The following is a 24,438-nucleotide window of genomic DNA, read 5'->3' on the forward strand; positions in this document are numbered from 1 at the left end:
TTGAAACCATGCCAACCATATTTGGAGACCACAGTGGAATAAAAATAGAAATTAGTACCAAGAATATCTCTCAAAACCACACAACTACAGGAAAATTAGACAAATTGTTCCTGAATGGCTTTTGGGTAAACAATAAAATTAAAGCAGAAATCAAAAATTTCTTTGAAAGACATGAAAACGAAGACACAATATACCAAAATATCTGGGATGCAGCAAAAGCAGTAATAAGAGTAAAGTTTGTAGTGATAAACATCTATCTCAAAAAGTTATAAAGATCTCAAATTAGCAATCTAACATCACACCTAGTGGAACTAGAAAAATAAGAACACTAACCCCAAAACTAGCAGACAGAAAGAAATAACCCAAATCAGAGCAGAATTGAATGAAATTGAGATGCAAAAATCCATACAAAAGATCAATGAAACTAATAGTTGGTTCTTTGAAAGACTAAACAAGATTGACAGACTGCTAGCTAGATTGACAAAGGAAACAAAAAAATCTCCCAAGATTGTACAGGAAAACAAACAGAAAAACACTGAACAGACCAAGACTGAGTTATGAAATTGAAGCAGTAATAAACCCACCCATCAAAAAAAGCCACGGAATAGATGGATTCACAGCCAGTCTACCAGATAGATAAAGAAGAGATGGTACCAATTCTACTGAAACTATTCCAAAAAACTGAGAAGGGACCCCCTCCCTAACTCATCTTACGAGGCCAGCATCAGCCTTTTATCAAAACCTATGCACTGGTAACACTCAAGCTGAGATCCAAATCAAGAACACAATCATATTCACAATAGCCAGAAGAAAAATTAAAATACCTAGGAATACATCTAACCAAGGAGATGAAAAATCTCTGCAAGAGCTAAAACCTCCTCATGAAATAAATCACAGATGACACTAATAAATGGAAAAACATTCCATGCTTGCAGATTTGAAGAATCAATATAGTTAAAACGGACATACTGCCCAAAGCAATCTACAGATTCAATGCATTCCTATCAAATTACCAACATCATTTTTCACTGAACTAGAAAATTATGAAAAATGTTAGAACTACTCTAAAATTCATATTGAACAAAAAAAGAGCTGGAATAGCCAAAGCAATCCGAAGCAAAAACATACTAATACAGTTGGAAGCCTCATATTACCTGACTTCGAATTATACTATAAGGCTACAGTAACCAAAACAGCATGGTACTGGTGCAAAAACAGACAGAAAGATCAGTGGAACAGAATAGAGGACCCAGAAATAAAGTCACACACCTACAGCCACCTGATCTTTGACAAAGTCAACAAAAATAAGCAATCAGGAAAGGACTCCTTATTCAACAAATGGTGCTGGGATAACTGGCTAGCCATACGCAGACTGACACTGGACCCCTACTTTCACAAATTTTTACAAAAATTAACTCAAGATGGATTAAAGATTTAAATTTAAGACCTCAAACTATACACACCCTAGAAAAAGACAGGAATCACCATTCTGGAAATCGGCCTTGGCAAACAATTTATGACTAAGTCCTCAGAAGCAATTGCAAGAAAAACAAAACTTGACACAGACCTAATTAAACTAAAGAGCTTCTGCACAGCAAAAGAAACTATCAACACAGTAAACAGACAAACCACAGAATAGGGGAAAATATTTGCAAACTATGCATTCTACAAATATCTAATATCCAGAATCTACAAAAAAAGAAATCAACAAGCAAAAAACACATAAATCAATTCAAAAATGGACATAAACAGCCACTTCTCAAAAGAAGACACAAGTGACCAACAAATGTGAAAAAATACTCCACATCACTAAACATCAGAGACATGCTAGTCAAAACCACAATGAGATACCACCTCACACCAGTCAGAACGGCTATTATTTCGGATGTTGAGCTTTTTTTGAGACAGGGTCTTGGTCTGTTGACCAGGCTGGAGTACGGTGGCACGATCACAGCACAGTGCAGCCTTCACTTCCTGGGACCCTTTCACTTACCCCCTAAATGGCTGGACTACAGGTGTGTGCCACCACACCCAGCTAATTATTTTTATTTTTTGTAGAGATGAGGCCTTGCTATGTTGCCCAGGTTGGTCTCAAACTCCTGGGCTCAAGCCATCCTTCTGCCTTAGCCTCCCAAAGTGCTGGGATTACAGATGTGAGCCATTGTGCCCAGCCAGAATAGCTATTACTAAAAAGTCAAAAAACAATAGATGCTGGGGAAGCTGCAGAGAAAAGAGAACGCTCATCCCCTGTTGGTGGGAATGTGGGCCCTGTAATCCTGGCCTACGGGGAGATGCCATCCTCCAAAATAAAATGTGGAAATGAAACCCCCGCTCCATCCCACATGGCTGCAAGCGTCAGAGTCCTTTGGGGACCAGCCGTGCACAGTAAGCCAGCAATGCTCTGATGTCCCCAGGACAGAAGCATGGAATCACAGCAATCAGCCACTCTACCCACACCTTCTGGCCCATGAGCCAGGGCGAGGACGACGAGCCTCAGGCCTCGAGGGGCATGACCCCCTTGTGCTGCCCTAGGTCTCACAAGACTCCAGGACAGAGCTCTGGCCTGCAGCAGCCAGGACCACCCTTCAGCCCCGTGCTGTGTGACACACTCATGGCCACACAACACAAACTGTCTCCTTCATCATGTTTTATGTAGATTGTGTTGAAATGGTCCTATTTTGGGCACAGTCAAATAAAATATTTCAAACATCACTTCCCCTGTCTCCTGTTGGGCTTTTCTAGGGTAACAGGACGCTCCCACTCACACTGCAGGAGCACCTCCAGAGTGGGGCTGGAAGCTTCTCTGGGTTTTCTGAGAAGACGGCCCGGGGTTCTTGCCCGTGGGGGTGTCTACTTGGCACTCGCCGGCTGGCTCACTGACCTGCAGGGAGGCCTGTGCACCCCGGTGGGACTGGCTCCCACAGGCCCAGCTCAGCATCCAGGCCGCAGCCATCTTGCAGTCCACATGGCAGTTCCGAGAAGGGGGTTGGTGGTTTTCCTCCCATGGAACGGCCAGGACACCGTGAAGCTTGTTTCCACCCCACCCTGACCCAGTCTTCCCTGAGCCTGGTCTCTCCGGGTCCGGTCTTTCGGGCTCGAATGGCATCCTAAACGGGGTGGGAAATGCCTCCTCCTGCCAAACCAGAGGTGGGGAAGGCCAAGGACATGAGGGTGGGGCCATCTGCTTCAGGAAATGAAGGCAGCTTCTCCTGGAGACATGGAGGGTTCACACTCGCGCCACCTGGGTTCCTGCTGTCTAGATGGGTAGGGCCCACGATCCCCGCCTCTCCACACCTCCCATCAGCTGTCCTGCCCTGTCCTGTCTGTGCACAGAAGGGAGGCGTGGGCACCAAGGTGGTCCTGGGCTGGGGGCACGCTCTGGCCTTTCTCACCTTGAAGCGTTGCTGCCTGGACAAGCTCCTCAGGGCTCTGCACTGGCAGCACACGAGGTGTGCGTGTTTCTAGGACAGGTGGCCCCTTAGACTCTGTGGCACGCAGGGTCCCTCCCGACTGGAGTCACTGGCAGGGCATCCCCCAGCTCACTCTGTGCCCTCTGCAGGCTCAGCCCTGCTGGGAGGGAGGGCTAGTCCTGTGCAGAGGGGCCACGTCACACGTTCCCTCCCATTCGTGGCCAGTAGGAGAGAAGACAGGGTCAGTGGGTGAGCCGCCTGTAGTTTAGGAGGAAAAAGCAAAAAATTTAACAAACGTGAAATGTAAAAATGATTTTTACAGAAATACTACGTTCTGAAAACATTTAAGATGGTGAGCTCTGCCATCATTTTTTCATGTTTTTTATTTTACATTTAGGTTTGAGGTTTCCATCGTCATCATTGTTTCAGTAAGTTTTCTGCAGTCATCCACAAAAATGGGTCAGTAGCACAAAAGTGTTTCATCAGAACATAAATGTAATAAATATTAGCTGGAACCATAGAAAGTTGCTACTTGATCACTTTGACCTCAAAAACAGTAATTTCATCTGGCATGACCAAATAGAACTGTAAGTAATATGATGTTTACAAGCAAAGCTGACTGGGCTCTCTAAGCCACAGGGAGAGCAAGATGAAGCTTGCAGGACGCAGCTGGCGACGATCACTCAGGGCATCCCTGAGAGTGGCTCTCCTGTGGCAGGGCCACCCGTGCCGGAGGTCACAGCCGGGGCCACACAAGCTGCAGGGTGGGGCGGGCTCTGCCTCCGCCGCTCCTGTGCACAGCAGAACAACGGGCGTGACGTGACACAGATGAGCCCGGCCCTGGCTCCTCAGGGAGGATCCTGTAGACCTACGCTGGGGATGGTGGGCGCCCTGAGGAGGCGTCATCTCCCCGGCAGGCTCCTCCACCGGGCACCACCCTGTGGTCTCTGGCTGCCAACCGGGCGGGATCACCTGAGTTTCTAATAAGAAGGATGAGGCCAAAATATGTATCCTGGGCAATGACAGGCATTTTTGCAGCTGCAAGGGGAAAACCTCCGGGATGCCTTCCCAGCCTCAGGATACAACCGGCCCACTGTCCACAGTGCGGGTTTTGTACAGGAGTGCCAGTGCCTCAAACCTCAAGCTGTGCCGATTCTCCTCACCTGGGGAAAACGCTTATTTAAATCCTTGTTTACAATTGCTCTTGTCAAGGGCACCATAAAACCCCATGTTCAGAATCTGGGAGCTGATGGCTTCCCATGGCCTAAGTGGGTGCTGGTGACATCCCCCACAAACAGCGTGGCTGGAGCCCCTGAACCCTGGCTGGGGCCACATCCTCCTGTCATTTTGGGCGCCTCTGGCTAAAAGAGGAACCCTGCCTCTCCTCTCCCGGGCTCCTCTCTCCCCACCTCCCCAGCTTGCAGTGTCAACACCACGAACCCACGTGAGCTCCACCCTGGTTTCTTTCCCGCCCTCCCCCATCTCCCACGTGGCCCGGGGCTCTTCCCATCCCTCCTGACCTCTCCCTCCAGGTTACTTCCTAAGAGGCAGCTGCAGGGCCTCGGAGGGGCGGCTGGAGGCCGAGGGCGCGTGTGGGGCCCAGAGGGTGCAAGGGACGCCGAGGGCGCGGCGCCCAACCTCCGGCCAGCCGCCTGGACTCTGGTCTTTGCTATGAGCGAGGTGCGCTGGTGCCTCCCTAAAAGAACCCCCGGGGCTGCTACGTGGAGAAAAGTGGACAGGGATCCAAGGCGCAAGCAGGGAGGGCGGGAGAGGCCGGCACAGACGCGGCAGGTGCACGTGGTGAGGCCGCCTCCCGCAGGGAGGGGAGGGGCGCGCAAGCCGGGACTTCCACCTGCACGGGCTGAGCCAGGCCTCTGCGGAGCTGCTGCTGGCACCTGTCCACAGCGTCTGGACACCAGGCGAGGAATGGACCCAGGAGCGTCCCCTGCGCAGGGGGTGCTGCAGGTACCCAGGGGAAGGGCATTCGCGGCTGCCAGGCCCACGGAGCTCACGCCGAAAGCAGACCCGTTAGACGACTACAAACGGCGCTCAGTGCTGCAGCAACAGCCAGGGATGGAGGAGGGTGACAGGCAGCTGTCTGAGAGGGTGTCTGGCATCTCTGGGAAGGGAGAAATATTCTGCGAAAAGTGGGAGAAATTCCACGGGAAGGGGCCAGCAGGTCCCAGGCAGTGTGGGCGGAGAGTGTGGGGTCAGAGATGAAGCTGCAGGTGGGTTAGGGAGTGACTTGCAGGTGCGCGTCTAAACCTTATTCCTTCCTGCAGGTTTAAAGCAAGGCAACAGGGCACAGTCACTACCACAAAGGAACCCTCGGGCTGAGTGGAGAACAGGGACGAGATGGCCGGGCTGGACAAGGCGGAGGCAAGAGTGGGCAGGACTCTCGGAGGGACCTGGGGAAGAACCAAGGCTGGCCCAGGATTTGGGCTTGCCTGTCTGCGTAGGGGCTGCCTGTGGAGATAGGGTTCCTGTGAGGAGCAGGAGGATCCAGGCCAGAGGGTGGGTGGTCCCATCTGAGATATGGACTGACTGCAGGTGGCCACGCCACGGACACAATGAGACATGGGCTGGAGACGGAGCAGGCTGGGGCTGAGGAGCTCGAATGTACTGAGTGGACGTATTACCCCTTCTTTCTTAATGGCCCCCGTTTTTTTCAGGGACCCACCTCTCCCGTCACCATGCACCTTGGGGGAGCTGACCCCACCCCCGAGCCCAGGATGGACCTCACTGGCCTGAAAGCCCCTTCCCCGTGATGGTGTTTGGGTGCTAAATCTGGCCAATAAGATGTGAAATTTGCTGGCAAATTTTTTATTCCCAAAGCTACACAAAAAGAAACTCTTGTCTCCCCACCCCCACCCCGAGGTTAAGATGTCTGGCTGCAATACCCCCACAGCTGCCACGCACTCCTGCTGCCTGCCGAGGACACTGCCACCACGGTGGCATGGCCCGGCCCGACAGCAGAATGGAGCTCTGCCTTCCTCTGCAGGGGACAGCACATTGCACCTGCTGCCAGGCCCAGACTGGGGCCTCTGTGCTTCCAAGCTGATGCATTTCAGCTGGTATGGAAGGTGCGGGCCTGGAAGAAACTACCCGGTAGCAAAGTGCAGACACTGAAGAGGGCACTGTCCCCGCTGGCCTCAGGAAAGGGGAGACACAGCAGCAGGAGAAGGTCAGCTGGGAGCTGAGAGCAGCAGAGGACTGAGAACTGGCAAATTACAATCCCCAGGAAGGCAAATGGAAAAAAGAAACAAAGCAGCAGGAAACAGTAAAGGGCAGATGTAACTGGTCCATACGCAACAGTTAGAAGACTGAGGCTGGCAGAGCGGATTACAAACACCCACCACTCCGTGCTGTCCACAAGCAGCTCCCTTCAGATAGGGTACAGGCGGGCTGAAAGTCAAAGGATGAAAAACGGCACATCACACTGACAGGAGTGAAAAGGAAAGAGCTGGAATGGCTTTGTTACTATCAAAGTAAAACTTCAAAGACAATTACTACGGTCCAGGGTCCTAATGACAGATCAGTCCAACAGGAAGACACGGTGACCCTAAACGTGCACGCGCGGAGTACATCCCGTCAGGACCGGGGTGAGGAACAGACTGCGGCTGCCCATACTTGTAAACTCCCCACATTTCTGCACGAGTAGCTAACGTTAGAGAGAGCCTTTCTGTACACTCACATTCTATGCAGTAAACACATAGTGAGCTTCAGCTGGGAAAAGCGGCTGCTCCGGCGGAGGAAATCCTGGTCGTGGATGAAACTGCATCTCTGTAGGCCCTCACAGGCCCACGAAGAGGCGAATGAATTTGGCTCTCTTCTGCATCTCCATCTCCCGGACGCTTATTGATCTGCCCCCGGGCCTGGTGGTTGCTGTCCCAGCTTGGTCCTGCAAGCCCCTCTGGGTGGAGCTGCTCAGCCTGTGCTCCCAGGCTCATGCCTGCAGGGTGACCCAGCCTGCATCAGGATCCTCTTCATAACCTCCTGCCCTCCAGCTCCACTAGGGCAGGGCTTAGCCTCTCTGGCCGGCCTGGCATATATGCTCCAAGACATCACACACTTGGCTATGGCCTGGGCTGACACAAGTTCCGTAAGCTGGCGCACGAGGGTCTCTGGCTAAGCCACCGCATGCTTAGGCTGTGCCCTTCCTTCCTGGCCTACAGCCTCACCTGCTGTCCCTCCTCTACATGGTGGAGACACCACACACCTTTGTCTAAGCAGACCAGCAGCTGACTTGGATCAGAAACGGCTTGTGCCCCAGCAGGCCCAGCAACACACGAGCGACACAAGAGCAACAAGCAACACACAAGCAACGAGTGACACACGAGCAACACACGAGCGACGAGCAACACACGAGTGACACACACAACGGAACACACGATGAGCGACCACACGGCGAACACGAGCAAACGAGGCATCATTGATGGCGACACACGGAACAAGCAACACACGAATGAGCCGGGGGGAACCACACTGAGCGACACACGAGGCACACACAAGCGACACACGAGCAACACACAAGCAATGAGCGACACACGAGCATCAAGCAACACACAAGCGACACGAGCAACGAGCGACACACGTGCAACAACGAGCGACAACGTACTTCTTCAGTTGGTTCAATCCAGTGCTTTAGAGAAACATGGGATTTCTGCATTATTAAAATATGTAGCTATAGCAAGGAATGGAATACAACAACTCCAAAGTGTGGGGGATGGGGCGGAATACATAAACCTTTAGGGTTGGGGTCTTGCACATCTCTAACAGCCATGAGGAGACCGAGCCCTGGCTCTCTTGTGGGACCTGCTGACCTCAGCAGAGCCCTGCAGACAATCCACAGATACATGGAGGTCACTTCCATCCAGGGAGTTATGGCAGGGTTTGTTATGTGGCAATAGCAAATCAATACCTCATCCTAGTTCTTCCCAGGGCAGGGCTGTGCACAGAGAAGGCACAAAATATACTTGGAGTTAATACACATTTACCGAGTATCTGCTAATTTGCAGATGGCGTGCTAAGGACAAGGGAGAAGCTGGTGATTCAGATGGCGTAATTCCTGCCCTCAGGGAGCACAGTGGACCACACTGTGATGAGTTCTATGAAGGAAATTCTCAGCAACACAGGATGCCAGGTGAGTTAAACGCTATGGTGTTAGGACAGAAAGGGAAATAGGCAGTGTGGGATACAGACCCTCGAGACCCCAGGTGGAGATCCCATGAACACGTGTGAAGTCTGCAAGGAACAGAAGCAGCACTGCAGACCAGTGGAGAGACAGTGAACTCACTGGTGATACTGGAAAAAGACACTTTCCACACGGCATAAAGTAAAATCGGGTTCCTGCCTAAGCACACACACCACACACACGATTAGGCCCAGCTGGATTAAAGGCGTGCACACACACACTATTAACTTTATGACTCTGGAGTAGGGAAAAAACCTTAAGTCCAAGACACGCAAACAACAAAGGAGAAGACTGATACATTTTACTACATAATAATTAAACACTGTAAAAGATACTATTCTAAATAACGTTAAGAGTTCAGACAACTGGTAGACGGAAAGAAAATATTTGTAACATATATAACAAAGGCTTAATAGCCTGAACAGATCAAGAATATCAATTCCATCAGAAAAAGAGAGTAAAAATGGGAAGATGACATGAAAAGGCAATGCACAAAGGAGGAAGGCACCAACATCTGAATCAGTCCCCCACCCACTCCGTGCCTGGCACAGGAGGGGCCCCGCCTCCCGCCAGCCTCTTCCTAGTGCAGACATCACTGCTGCCTAAGGATGAGTCAGTCCATCACCATGAGGACCCAAGGTCAGCTCCAAACAGCTTTATGGACACAGCTTTGGAGAGAGTGCCATTGTAACAAAATCCAAGTCCTGATACAGGAACATCTATTTTTGCGGTCAATCGTGGCAGTCATGGTAGCGACCCTCTCCCCATGAGCACTTGGTGTTAATGCTCACTTGGAACCCCTAAAACACAAAGGGTGAGCCCCATGTGCTGCAGCAGCCCCCACGTGGGTGAGGAGCCTTTAGGATCCAATGAGGCCCATGTCTCTTTCTCATGCACACTTATGGGAACAGACAAAAAACTATGTTTAGAAAAGATGCATTCTTGAAGAAATTTTAATTTAAAAAAAATCAAAAGAAAAATTGAACAGTGCCTAAATCTTTATTTTCATAACCTACATTTTTTTTTTCAAATTAGACAGTTTTACACTGAATGACACCAAAGGAAACTTAAATTACCAATAGTTTACATGTAAGCTTGATTCCAGTCTTAATGAAAAGAAGCAGAACAAAAACGAAACCCTCAAGGAGCGTCCACGTGGCCCCCACACTGTGAACTGCCGGCAGCCAGTGCCCTCGCCTGGATTGTCTGCAGCCTGGTAGTGGGCCGCGAGGCACGCGAGTCACAACTACAGCTCGCCAGCGGGGCACGCAGACAGGCATGCACCACCACTACCCGTCGCCCGGATACACTGAACTGGTTGTTAAGCCTGAACTGCAGAGATCCTAATACAGCAACGCAGGACGTTTACTGCCACCCGCCAGTGACAGCCGGTGATGTGATGACAGGAGGGCCTGGGTGGAAATGTCAAGACACTCACTCTCAGGGAACGACGACTCCACTTGAAATTCATGTCTGGTGCAACGGGGCCAGGTTTTTATTCTTCTATTTCAAAATGATAAGCATCATCACATGATTTTACAAGTTAAAATGCCATTTGTCGCTGCTGCATCTCTGATTCTATAACCTGAGATACTGCTGGGGGTAAAGGAGGGTGTTAACTTAAAAAAAAAGCATGAAAGCCACTCTCATCACTGTATGGGACACAGCCCAGTCAGCATGGACCACCACAGCTTCCTATTATGATAACTCTCATTTTCTTCTGAGTGGACACTTTCAAAATAGCATCAGGGGTTTCTGGACATTATATAGCTATCTGTGTTTCACCTTTGTTTAATTAAAAAGGATGCTATAAAAATCGCATCCGAGTAAGGTTTCTGCTCTTGATGCAAAAGACTGCTGCTGGCTAGGCAGTAACTACAGTGTATTGACCGGATGGCAGCAGAGCCCTCCAGTGGCGACTGGCTACCGCACGCGCTGCCCTCTTCACACAGCTGTTGAGCTCACACTTCAGCCAACAAACAAAGTGAAGGACTAAGCTGGCTCGAACCACACACACACACTGCGCTGCAATGCTCACACCTTGGGGGAAAGGACTTCTCATTATTAAAAACCAAGGACTCACTGGCGGAGGGGCAGGCCTTGTGATTTGGGAATGGCTGATGGCGCCCCTGGTCCTTCTGTAGCAAAGATGTACCTCGTAGGCCAGGCCTTGGGGTTGCCTCCCAGCTTTTAGAATATTGAGAGTTTGGGTTTCAGAGATCAATTATTTCTGATTTTTTTTCTTTTTTTTTGGTCAGTGAACTGACAACTACAAAAAAATAAATCCCCATGTTTCTTTAAAATGCATTTGAAAAACACTAGCCCTGTGGCTGTTTCTCTGTATTTGAATAATAGCAACTGCTTTAAAGGAAATGGTCAAAAATGTCAGGCATGTTTTCCTCTGGCAGGTAAATCATGCTTAGCTGCAAGTGATTTTAATTAGATTACTTTTCACCTCCACTTATGATCCTGCCAGTTTTTGCTCTCTACATACTTTAAAACTCTTTCACTTTAGATATGATTAGTATGCATTTACATACATTTTAAAAGAGTATGAAAACATCTGGAGGCTTTTAATAAGACTTTCCAATTCCCTTTTGCAGCAAAGAGGCAGAATCAGTTCAACACACCGATGTAAGAGAAAAAAGAAGATCTCAACAAATCAAAATAATATTCAAACCACAACATTTAGTTTATCTACATCCAGCTCAACAGCAACATTTATAATATATCAATAATTTGTATCAGAATTTTCTCTGTAGGTACCTTTTTCATATGTTCTGATTATTTACAACTGTACAAGCGAAGCACACTCCGAGTGCACGTATTTAATACAGTATTGACTATTTGCATTTACAGGATTTCCCAACATTCTGAAAAAAGATCAACTGTTGAAGATCTTTAAGGTATATTACAAAAACTACTGCTAGCTCTTGTACTACACTATGCTTACTCAGTAAAACCAGCGACAGGAGATCCACACAGTAACTGAGTAACTCTGACCCACTCACGCCAACCCAGGGCCGGGCTCCATGGACTCTAAGCTGTCTTATACAAAAGTTAAGGCAAAGTCATTTTCAAGTTTAAATAAAATTCAAGTCTTTAAATATTGGATGGAAATAATTTTTTCTTAAAAAAAACCCTCAGTCTTGTTAAATAACATTTTGTGGAATAAAGTGTATGGTTACATTTAGCAGGAAATATTCTTATTTTAATGTCTGCTGCTTAGAATACTTAAAGAAAAATTTGAGGCATTTTAAAACAAAATAATTTATATTTAACTTTATTATAAACTTGCTAACTTTAGTGCATCCTTGTTCTTCAGAAGTGCAGCACTTCTGGAAGTGAATCAATGAGGCCCTCGTCTTGGAGGTAAAAGAGCAGGAACTTTATCCTCCACCAGCCAAAGAGGGGGAAAAACCACAAACACCATTCTCTCACAATTACGTAACTCTTAAATCCATGTGCTGATGCAGAGGTACGGGAAGATGTCCACACGGAGCTGAAGATGTGGACTCTCTCCAACCAGAGTGCTGGGGAACACGGACAGAAATGTGCACAGAGCAGGGCCGGGGCCGTCAGCTCACAGGGGTCAAAACAACATCATGGAACAACTTCTGGTAACATGTCAGTGGGCAACCAAGTGTATGTTTTCATTTCGGTTCTATTCACAATGTGCTTTGAATTTATATTACATAATAGCCACTTCAAACTGGGGTGAGAAGCTGGTTACTTGCTTGCAGTGCATCAGAACCAAGGTTTCAGGTCTCTCTGGGGTGGCCACTGCAGGTTCACTCTGCCCAGGAGATCAAAAAGGACGCGCTCTCTACATTCTTAAATGCCAGAGTCCCCCACCAACGGCTTAGGTAGAAGCACAGCTCCCACATCAGTGCTGTTGCCCTGGCGCGGCCAGCACTGCCTCTATGAGGCCACACCTGCCTCTGCCAAGGCCACTGGCCCTCATTCATCTGCGGGGACATTCTAGAGATATGCACTTGCAGACCAGTTACTAAAAAAAAAAAAAGTAGCAGAGTTCCCTTAATTTAGAAAAACTCACTATATATAGCTTGCATTCAGAGCCACATGGAGGCTTAATAAAAAATACCAATTTGTTAGGATAAATGCTTTCTCTATCTTGGAAAAAAAAAATCAGACTTATGCATCACCTCCAGTTAAGCACCAACCTAAAATAAGGTTTGTATTAATTAAATCCTGAAAAATCGATTTTTTTTCAAGAGGGGGAGAATCCAACTCACAGAAGAAAACCAACTTGAGGATCCCACAGGCCTCAGACACTGCAAGCTCCTAACCAGCGGCTCGCCCTCGCACTGAGTGTCGTTTGTGGTTAACACAGCGCTCTGCGACCCCTCCCAGACGTACGGTTTTCACTGAGGAGACTTGGGGGGAGTGCTCTGCTCTCGGCTGAGACGCTTCCCCATGGCCGAGGGCGAGGGCCGGCCCCCGGCCGGCCGCCTCTGGTCTCTGGGGGCTCCAGGTGTGGACTTGAGGGCTGGGGACTCCCGGTATCTCTCCACGGGCTCTGCTAGCTTCTTTTCCTCCTTCCCACAACCAACAGTGTTTGGCTTTTGTTCTTTTTGGGGTTGCAATGGGGAAGAAGGAGGCTCTTTACTTGTTCTCTGACAAATCTCTGCGTAGCTGGGCTTTCGCAATTCCTGGAAATAGACAATCCTGGGTTACCTGTGTGAAATGGTGTCTCCAGGGACAAGACAGGTAATCAAGTTCACTTAAAAGAGTTTTCAACTATAAGTTTCCATCTTCACTAGTGTTTTTAACTTTTAAAAAGTTTATAAAATCTAATGATTTAGTTTCCCCTGCCGTGTAACACTCCCTCTGTGCCACTGTAGTAATGGATAAAACTAGAAAAGGTATGAGGGAGAAGAGGGCTGACTGAACGCCATCCCCACCCAGCCCTCAGCCTGCTTGGGCAATGTGGAAGCCCAGGAGGAGTCTGGATGCTGCCTGCGCTCACTCCACCACCTCGGGACAACAGAAGGGTGTCCCAGGTGCCCACGGCGGGCAAAGGACCCTCACACAGTACTCAACCCTGAAAGGCAAACTCCAGACACAGTCTTTAAATAAAAATGTTTTGCACATTTCAAACTACAAAGGACTGGAAATGTGTAAGAATGATGAAGACAGCTAAAATCTTCAAAGAAATGTGTAATAGGGTTTTCAGATAAGTGGAAGCATAAAGGCTAAACAACAGAAAAGTAAAATATTTCCCTTAGCTTTTTCTTTTTTTAGAGACACAGTCTCACTCTGTCACCCAGACTGGAGTGCAGTGGCGCAATCTCAGCTCACTGCAACCTCTGCCTTCCAGGTTCAAGTGATTCTCCTGACTCAGTCTCCCGAGTAGCTGGGACTACAGGTGCCCACCACCAAACCCAGCTAATTTTTTGTATTTTTAGTAGAGATGGGGTTTCACCATGTTGGCCAGGACTGTCTTGATCTCCTGACCTCATGATCTGCCTACCTTGGCCTCCCAAAGTGCTGGGATTACAGGCTTGAGCCACCGCACCCAGCCTCTCCTTTTATTATTATTATTGAAAGTATTAATTTTAACCTATAAAAAAATCCTTTTTTAGACTCAGCCCAGGGACAGTAAGGGATTAAACTCCCAAATTCAAGTAAAAAGCTCACCCAAGATCAAACTACAGAGGCCACAACTCAGAATAAGAGAGGCCACGGTTCACCCAGTAGGGAAAACAGCAGAAAGGAAGTCACTGGGGTTCAGGCCTGCTGGGCCCAAAGGGGTTGGAGGCTGGTGGGGCCATCATCTTGCTCTTCCTGTCTCTTCATCAGACACATGATGCACACGCACGCAAACACACACACGCGTGCGAAGTGCTGAAATGATCCTAAAGTCTATGGAGAAACAGGAGCTGGGGTCCTGTTACTACTCAACAAACCTCTACTGACCAACACTGAAATAAAAGGACTACATGGTGGTCCAAGAAAGAACTAGAGTAGTTAGTGGAAAATTATTAGCAAATATTAAGCATATTTTGTACAGAAAACACAACACAGACAGACGCAAATAAAAACCCACCAAATTAGATGTGATTAAAAAACGAGCAGGTGCAGGAGTGCGCAGCGTCTGTTCACACCAGAGCCTCGCGGCTGTCGTGCAGGAAGGCAGGCACGAGGTACGTACCGTGGCGGCTCCGTTCACCTGCACCGATTTACATGCGGTCGCAGTGAGGGCGGGAGGAAGTCTGTCCACACTGTGGGCTTCCCTCTGTTTCTCCGCCACCTTGGGATCACTGTAAAAATGCCACCCAATAGTTGAATCTCATGCAACATCACAGGCCATTCAAGTCAGTTAACACCAAGGCGCTGGGAGAACTCCAATACTCACTCAGGTAAATGAGCTGGGGAGGGGGATCGCTCGTATGTTGCTGATACAGCACAAGAAGCCGGCACCGAGGGCTCTCTGGAGACCACTACAGGAAGGGTGTTCACACTTGCGTCTGCACCGAGGGTCTGAAACAGGGTCAGGAGTGTTCATCAGAATCCTGCCGGCACTAAGCGGAGCTGGTACCAATACCCGTTCACCCCACCCGTGAACAGCCTTGGGAGAGCAGCACAAGGACACGGGGAGAAGGGTCTTCTCCAGCAAAAATGCTGCAAAGAGCCCAGGACTATCCTCTGCCCCACACAAGCGCCCACCCTTCTCTTTCTCCGCAAATGCCCCATTGTTCTTACATCACAAGCCTTATCTCCTCTCCCGCAATGATGATCTGCAAGCTTACTTCTTAAATGAACAGGCATCCAACACATCTCACCCACCTGGCACTTTGGGCCCAGCATGGCATGGCACAACAGTACATGCACATCTGCTGAGTGTCGAATCCTAACACAGTTCAACACAACTCCTTCACACAGCTGAGAAAAAGCAATTGGCGCCTCCACACCAGTATAAATGTGAGCTCCCAGCCCTCTCTGAATTCACAACCCCAGGAAGCAGGTGTGCGAATGCCCCCATCTCAACAGGTGAGGAAACTTGAGGCCCAATACCTCGAAGTTAATTCGTCCAAGGCCAGGAAGCTAAGGACGGAGTAAACTTACTCCCTCCTTACTCCAGCCAGGGACCCCTGGGCAGTGGCTATTTCCTGTGTGCTTGATCTTATGCATGTGGGATGTAACAATACACTTGTCATGCAACTTAAAAAAGGCAGGTGATTGTCACACTTCTGCCCTTAGATGAAGGCTGACGACAGACTGAGAGCCCTTCCAGCCTGAGAACCAGAATCTGCTGCGACTCCTATGCTCAACCAGCAGGAATCCAGCTTGGTGGAAACAGGATGGCAAAGGACTCCTTTTGTAAAAGCGCATTTTAAATTCAGGGTAGGGGCCAGGTGCGGTGGCTCACACCTATAATCCCAGCATTTGGGACGCTGAGGTGGACGGATTACCTGAGGTCAGGGGTTTGAGACCAGCCTGGCCAACATGGTGAAACCCCATCTCTACTAATAATACAAAAATTAGTCGGATATGGTGGTGCATGCCTGTAGTCCCAGCTACTCGGGAGGCTGAGGCGAGGCAGGCGAATCACTTGAACCTGGGAGGCAGAGGCTACAGTGAGCCAAGGTCGTGCCACTATACTTCAGCCTGGGCGACAGAGCAAGACTCCATCTTAAATTAATTAATCCATTCATTCACGCTATGTTCAGTCCCAATGCAAATGAAATGCAGATCCACAACTGTAGGTCATGAAGCAAGTCAGAGTGACCGTCACGAGCTCCATGTCAAGAGGGGAAGCGCTGAACCCCATCATTTCTGGAGCCTCCAACCCACTTTGAAACCCAAGGGCCACGCTGTTGACTCAAGAAGCTCCTGAGAAGCAGCAATGGAGCCCACTACGCCTGGGTGGTGGCATGAGGCTCAGGGTCAGGCTTTTCAAAGCAGCAATTCATTCTTCAAGAGAACCCTTACACAGTAACTCAAATTGGGCACAGCAGTAGCTGCTGTTTCTGAGGCAGGATTGGAGACCTGCCTCTTCTCCTCCACTCAATACCAAGGGTAGAGTAGGCCACAGTTGGAAAACTAGATCTTTAAAGTGCATTTCTTCTCAAGGTACTAATACCTCAGGAATGATGGTGTGGAAATTTAAGGCTGTGTTGACAATCCTGGAATGTACTCAGTCTCCAAGGTTGAACACAGGAGCATGATCATCTACCAATATACAAAGGACTAGACACGTCACCTGGCTTTTAGTGTAAAGATGCTGCATCAAAATCCACCTTAAATTCTGCCCAAGGAACTGAGGAACTGTTCTATCCAATGCGGTGCCTTCCCAAAAGCCTGGGGGGAAGAGACACCGACTCTGCAGACCTGGGTGAGGGAGCAGGCGGCATGGTCCCGTGGCGTGGAATAGACACGTGGTGGCTCTGGGGCACAGCCGGGGAAAGGGCCCCGGCACAGGGGACACCAGCAACCACGAGTGCTCAGCAGGCTCTTCCGATGCACAGTAGGTAACTGGGCAGAAAACTTTCTCTGCACTTCCCAGAGCCTTCCAGCGTCAGGTGTGGCAGCTGGACAAGTCCCACCTTCACCTCGCTAAGCACGTTAGAGGCCAGAGCGCTGGGCTGAGCGTCCTCTGGCAACTGCAGCTCTGGATGACTCCTGGGATGATGTTCACTGCAGCCGAGGGGGCACCTCGTGGGGCAGCCCAGACCTCACCAGAAGCCACCCACACTACAGTGAGGTTCTCCCAGGCTTCTTGCTCCTTGTCTCATGTAGATTACTACACATTTTACTTATTTCCAATATTATTCAGTTCTTCGATTTCATTCTGTTGTTTTGTAAAATAAAGGCAGGTCTGAACAACAGTGACAATGCAATCTAAGTTTCTGGGCGAGAGAAAGGGTGTGTATAGCCTATCACTGCACAGGTTTCTACCTCTGACTTCATCAGACAGCAAGGTTAAGGAAAAGGCCCAGTCCTGGGTTCAAGGCTGGCCTTACTCCAAATCTGTGTGACCTCTGCAATCACATGGCCTCCAAGCCTCTCTTGAGTATTAAATACAAACACGTATAAAGAGCTTCGCAAAGCGCCTGACATGGAACCCGTACCTAGACACTGTGGGCAACTATCAGACATGCAATGTATCCCTTACCCTTTCTTTGGATGGTCCTATTATCAAGCTAGATAGCCTGTTTTCAAACAAGTCCTCTGTCTTCAAATTGCCCGCAGCTCCAGGTAATGGAGGGAAGTTGGACAGCCCCAGCTCGAAGCTTGGCGACGGAGGCTTTGGTGGCGTTGGAGACTGTGTCTGGCTGCTCTGCAACAGAATGACATCCCAGGGTCACGGTGTGGAGAGAGAAGGCCAAGCAGCTTCTCATTTCCACACCCGTCCGGAAAATATCTGTAGAAACAAGCAGATCATTCAACCCAGACAAGGGCTTCCTCACCCAATCGAAGCACCTTCAACCATCGAGAGCAGAGCTTTAAAACTGAAATCTCAAGAATGCTGCTGCCCAAGAGACGTGTCACCAAGGACACAGTGAGGCTAAGGTGCCATCCAAAGAGCCGTCCAGCCATGGCTGCCAGCACTCACAAACAGCAGGGGCAGCTGAAGGCAAGGGAGGTACCCTGGAGTGATGGAAAGCAGGACAGCCTGAGTCTAGACATTAAACTTTCCCACTTTCAGACAAGTGTTGTGCTATTACAGCAGTTTCTAATGTAAGTCACAAAGAAAACTGTGAACAATATATGACACTCTCCACAACCTGTGTAAGAAATTTTACACACGTGCATCAAAAAAGTGGTTTAATAAAAGGGGAGGGGGCTTGAATTCTCTGAAAATAAACTTAATTAAAGTTATATTTTTTAATAATTAAAAACACAGTATTTGATAACAAATTCTAATCAGATTCTTCGACTTCAAGAAAGGAAACTCAGTATAAGAAGAAGAGAGTGTACTTTGTAAGCCCAAGTCTCAGGAGAAAGGCGGTAATACCTTTTATTGGAAAATGATCTACCAACCCGCTTTAACAAGCTGGCAGTCATTTTGCGAGTACGCAGTTCCTCGGCTGAAGGCCACATGGCACCGAATGGGGAAATGAGTGTATATTTAGTTTAGAAATGAGTCTATATTTACTAAAGAATACAAGTATTTTTAGTTGAAACAATGAGCTACTTTGACCAGGAAGCAAAGCTCTCATGGGATTCACCTAACTTGAGAGTGCCAATGTTTCTCCAAAATTTATACACAGGAAGGTGAATCCCTGCATCAGTAGATTCCAGAGAAAATACGTCAGAAGTGAAAGCAGGTCAAAGAATGAAAATGAATTCAGGGTGACACAAATCCCAGTCTGTGACACAAACCCCAGTACGGTCTGTGTTGGGCATTCCACTTGCTTCTCTGCTCCATGGGACAGGTGCCTAATTTTAGCTTAGCTTTTCCCAGTTAGGTGTCCTTGGCAGTAAGCGTGTTACCTACTAAAGCAGCTGGCTGTTGTACACTCTCTATAACCTAGTATTGTGAACATGATGCTCGAAATAATCCTGCAAAGCTCTAAGTTACACATGGCCACTGTGATGGCAAAGTGGTTTTAAACATCTGCACGTTTCTGAGGTGAACACAGCTTTTCAGAAGATAAGCATCATTAGAGAGACAGCCTTCCCAAAAAACGTATTTAAATCTCAACTCGTAGAAGCAAAAGAGGCAGGCAACAACTGCCCAGGTGTTGGAGTTACAAAATGACATCGTCGACAGATGGGACTTGACTTGGAAGGCAGTGTTACAATTCTCTAGGATCTGAGCGCCCCTGGGTGAGGTCTGAGTACTGCTCAGGTCCCATGGGCCTGGTTAGGCCCCGCGTACGCTCTGTAATCAGTACAACACTGGGCCACAAGCCGAAGCTTCTAAGCAGGTCACAGTCATGAACACACGCATCAGGAAAGCACGGCAAAAGGTAACGCAACAGAAACAGGGGTGGGAAAACATCCCAGCAGGCACAGCAGTGCCCCACGTTTAAATGCTTGCCTTGTTAGTCCAAATGGTTACAGGAATTCATTAATTCCAAATGGAATTAACCGATAAAAGCTGCCTTATCAACTAGTTAAACAAAAACTAGACTAAGCCGACCTTATGAAAGGCAGAATTTCTGAGTTCTAAACAGAGATTGTATCTTTTGTGATGAGAAAGCACCTGTGTGATGGCTGGAGGGGCTGGGCCAGGATTTGTCCAGGTCTTCTCCAGCATTCCTTGTACGGAATTCCACATTGGCAAGCCCGTGGAGGCATCCCTCCCATCTTTGTGGGTACTGCTAACTGCCACCGTGCCATCCCACCACTGGTTCATGGGTACTGCTAACTGCCACCGTGCCGTCCTTCCTATCTTTGTGTGTACTGCTAACTCTGCCACCGTGCCGTCCTTCCTATCTTTGTGTGTACTGCTAACTCTGCCACCGTGCCGTCATTCCTATCTTTGTGGGTACTGCTAACTCTGCCACCATGCCGTCCTTCCTATCTTTGTGGGTACTGCTAACTCTGCCACCGTGCCGTCCCACCACTGGCTGTGGAGAAGTCCATGCCAACCTCCACTAAAGACCAGCACAAACATTTTCCACAGGAGAAACTGTTTAATCAACCCAAACAAAGTCACCATGTCTCATGTACTTACCGCCACAAAAACTATCACTTATGTTTGGGTCTGTCCTGCCAGTAAGTTACAGCAGAAGGAGATAATGCTTTCTACACAGCAGGAGAGTATTCAAAAGTTTTGAAGGAAAAACACCAACAAACAAATTGCTCCGTGGAAGACGCTTACTCTGCTCGTTGAAATGAACGGCTCCAGTCACTTCAGACTCTTCAGTACAGCTGCCACACAGAAGAGCTCACGTGCATACCCGTGTGTAGGCTGCAGTGCGTGTGACAGCAAGCTCCTGGCCATGCCTATGCCACAGCACACACGCCTGTGCACGATGGAGTCCCGTGCAGCACACTGCTATTTCCAAGACCTCTACAATTGCTTTCTCCTAGGCCAGCCAGGGTGTCAGTTATTACTTAGTGGATTTCAGGTTACAAGTCTTTTGAAATGCTCATTTTTGTGTCTTAACCTTAATCCATTTAATTAAATCTCAGGTTTGGTATAAATTAGATTTAAATGTCTTGTCAAGAGGCATATGCTTTATGTACTCACTGTAAACTTCTCCTCCCTTTTCTTCCGGTAGCCAAAGGAATTCTTCCTAGGAGCGGAAAGTGAAAGACTGTTATTTTTTTCCCACTTGGAGAATTTATTGTTGAGCACGTTTGCACTCACATAAGCAAAGTACACATCAACTCAGTCTTTATCACTTTAAAACCTTTCAAAGATGACTTTCAATTCTAGAATCCCAACTCTAAGAAGCATATGCGGAGCAACACAAAGTTTACAGCAAGGGACTAACGCGGAAGTCCAGGCAAGTGACAGAGAAAGGAAGAAAACAGTGACTAAAACCACCTCCCTGGTGCCTCCTTGGGAGGTCTGTTGAGAAGTCAGTTCTGAAGATCCCCTGGGTCGAAATGACAAGACACATAAAATCTGAGACTGAGCTCCATCAGTGAGTAGTTTAAAACGGTGGTGAGAATTTTCCTGGTGCAGATTTGCTTTACATCAGACTTAAAAGATCTCAAATACTCCGTCCCATCCCTTCCTCCACCCTCTCAGCTTCCTCCACTACTGCCTCAATGGCGGACCTCTTCCCACAAAAACCACACAAGGACCTCTGTGCCCCAAAGACTTCATGTCCTCGCCTGCCAGCCTCAGGAACCACGATCTGGACCCCCCTGCAGGCAGTAAGGCCATGCCACACACGCAGCTGATAACCACAAGACACACACTGATTAAGTGGTGACTTCACGTAGAGACCTGGGACACCAGGATGGCCAAGACACTCCCATTTCCTTGGACAGGCTTCTGTGGTCTAACAAGTCACATGACACATGAATCTCAATTTGTAATTTAATGGAATGCAAAGACTCCCCCAAGAGCCTTGCATTACATAACCTAGAAAGGAGTTAAGACATAGTCTTGACTAATTCCTTCATTCAGAGAAAACCAAAAAGTAGTCTTGCCTAAGATGGCCTAATGTTGGAACACTCCGTGGAACCATGGGCCAGCCCCTCTGAGGGAGGGATGGCACAAACCTTTAGGATTCTGGAGCAAATCCCTATTATCTCCTTAGAAAACTTCCTGGAAATAGCTCCTGGCTTTCTCCTGGGGCCTTGCGGAGACTGCAAGCCAGACTATGGGACATGGGTGAGTACTGAGCCACAGGTGGGGCAGGAGTCCTGACAACCTGCCCTCCTGCAGGAACAGGGGGCTTGGTGCTCCTTGTCCCGGATCCCTGCCTGTGGCCTCACAGGGAGAAAGGGTCCTGGGCCTGCATTATGGACAACCATCCCAACACACACCTGGCTCAGCACCACTCCCTAATGGGGGATGCTCCCGAAATCCAGGGAGCTGAACGTCCACTCTGCTGTGCCATGATTCAGAACTGGTGGAAAGGTGGGGCTACGATGGCTCATGAGCAGAGCTAGGAACGCAACCGGATGAGAGTCCGGAGTGGGACAGGACTCAACTGGTCCCGGGGACCTGGGAGGGGTGTGAGATGGACGGTGCCAGCACCTGCTTGCCCAGAGGCACTGCCCTGAGTGAGGGAAGAGGACATCCTGCAGGGCTCGGCACAGGGCATCCCCCCGCCAAGGGCAGCCTGCTCCTCACTACCGGCTGGGACACAGGGGCACCCATCCCTTGGAACACAGTGGTGTCCAGGACACAGACCTGCCTGCCATGGAGTCCTATTCCAGTCACCATCAGTGGGCCCAGTCAACACTCCCCACACGCTCACTGGGCTCCACGTAACCCGTGTCAGACCCAGAAGCCCACCTGCAGCTGCAGAACACGTCAGTGCCCATCAGGCAGAGAGCAGGCTGGCCGAGCCAAGGCTCACCGACAGGGCCATGGCGGGTTCCAGCTCACAAGGGGTAGCAAGGGACCCAGGGTGGTCCCAGCACCATAGAAACACCACTGTGAGGGCACCGGGCCAGCAGCCATGGGGCAGAGACTGGACACTCTCGCCGAGGGGCCTGGTGAGGCAGGGTGCTGCCAAGAGGAGACTGCAGGCACGTGGGAGGGAGTCTATGACTGCTGAACTCCAATGTTTCCACAGATAATGATCTAAAACATCTACGGTTCTCACCAGATAATGATCTAGAACATCTACAGTTCTCACTGAACCATTTCATATTCCAAAAACGATGAAGCCATTTAAGTCTCAGCAATTATATAAAACACTTTATGTTTATAGCCTTCAATTAGATTTTCTGTGACATAAAGACAATTACAAAACAGACCTAAATTAAAGAATTTTTAAAATATTAGTAGTTTATGATGGTACACAGTAGCTGCTCAACAACTCACCTTCCCCTCCCTAAACCAGGAGAGGATTCAAGACTGCCTGGCTCCACGCGCCCAGGCCCAGCCTCTCTCTTGGCATATGCTGAAGGGTTTTGTATCCGTGTTCTAGTTTGACCTGCTTGCCTTGTTTGTGGACTCCGGACACCATTAATTAATCGATCTGCAGTGAAGTTAAATATTGAAGGACTTTCTAATAACCCAGGTCCTCTCTCCGCACTAGGAATTGCATGCCGCAGATGAGATTTACTAGGATTCCTGTAAACAAAAATGGTTTTCTGTGTTCAATAATAAAACGATTAAGGCATTACATAACATGCATACTGATAGGGAATAGCTAAGCTGAAATCTGCTTTCTATTTAATAAAATATAAAAATAGGATTTGGAATGGTTAACTCCTAACGCATAGGATAATACAAATCTATTAACAATGTGCCACAATTCTGCTGCTCTTCAGTCCAGGCCCAAATTAAAATCAGGCACACGTGATGTGTACAAGTTGCCCCAGAGCCTCCTCTCAGAGAATCTGAGGCAGGCACCCACACCAGACGGTAGTGCTTAGTCTTTCTAGAATGCAGCTGTGTGCTTCAGGTGGCTCTGTCTGCGAGGAGCAGGATTAGTGATCAAAGCTCCCTCATCCCAGCTCCGGAAGGGCAGTAGCGTAAAGACCAAAAGCACTAGGGCCGCCCCAAAACTTGCCTGCTTCGAGGAGGATACTGTCTGAGAGAAGTCAGAGGAGACGCCGCAGGCTTGAACGTTGGAGACGTAAACCCATTTATAAATCCAGTATTTGGAAATGGAGTTACCTAGATTCATTTGAAAACAGACAAGTAAAGAAACCATAAAACAGACTTCAATTTCATTAATACCAACAAATCTGTGGAAACCGACGGCATTTCTTGATGTTGTCAGAGTCATGACTCATGTTGAGACACGTATTTTACAATTTTATCGCCAATGGGTGCTGTTTAGAAGTAGGCTGGAGCTTTTGTGCATCCTTTCAGCCAATCCTTACAACAATCCAGCAAGGAGAACTGACACGTGGAAACTGGCACTGAGAGGAAAGACGTGGTCAAGAGTGCGTGGGCTCCAACAAGTGTTGTAACCTTTAGCATGTAAGTCTGATATTACCTCCATCGCTGGCAGGAAGTCAACAGGTCTTGATTCCTGATGGCTTTAATACAACTCATCAACGTTCTCAATCTCAGGAGCACCTGTACCTGCACTAACCCTACTGCTGCTCACTCGGCTTGATCCAACCACAGCCTGACAGCGCCTTTACTTTACCTCGACACAAGTCCTGCTCTGCAGATCAGGGTATTTTCATATCCTCATTATTCCCCAAGTCACAAGGTAAACATGGCATGCAAATATACTAACATAAGATCCAGAAGAAAATAGAAAGGGC

At 48.5% G+C, this 24,438-nt stretch overlaps 1 protein-coding gene across 6 annotated transcripts in view; it reads right to left on the reverse strand.

Annotated features, from left to right (window-relative positions):
* Positions 1 to 9,584: 9,584 nt before the first annotated feature.
* LARP4B (La ribonucleoprotein 4B) overlaps positions 9,585 to 24,438 on the reverse strand; it is an 84,417-nt gene continuing 69,563 nt past the window's right edge. For 4 of the 6 annotated variants that reach the window (XM_017885817.1, XM_017885816.1, XM_017885818.1 and 1 more), the window contains 7 exons: positions 23,730 to 23,836; positions 23,036 to 23,287; positions 20,774 to 20,819; positions 17,744 to 17,908; positions 14,984 to 15,108; positions 14,675 to 14,888; positions 9,585 to 13,277 (listed from right to left, as the gene is read on the reverse strand). In XM_017885817.1, coding sequence (XP_017741306.1) covers positions 12,990 to 13,277; positions 14,675 to 14,888; positions 14,984 to 15,108; positions 17,744 to 17,908; positions 20,774 to 20,819; positions 23,036 to 23,287; positions 23,730 to 23,836 — 1,197 coding nt within the window. In that variant the 3' untranslated portion in view covers positions 9,585 to 12,989. The remainder of the gene's footprint in view (positions 13,278 to 14,674; positions 14,889 to 14,983; positions 15,109 to 17,743; positions 17,909 to 20,773; positions 20,820 to 23,035; positions 23,288 to 23,729; positions 23,837 to 24,438) is intronic. The other 2 variants (XM_017885820.1, XM_017885815.1) reach the window with 1 other exon arrangement.

This window comes from Rhinopithecus bieti, unplaced genomic scaffold, assembly GCF_001698545.2.
Source record: "Rhinopithecus bieti isolate Rb0 unplaced genomic scaffold, ASM169854v2 scaffold_15437, whole genome shotgun sequence".
NCBI lineage: Eukaryota > Metazoa > Chordata > Mammalia > Primates > Cercopithecidae > Rhinopithecus > Rhinopithecus bieti.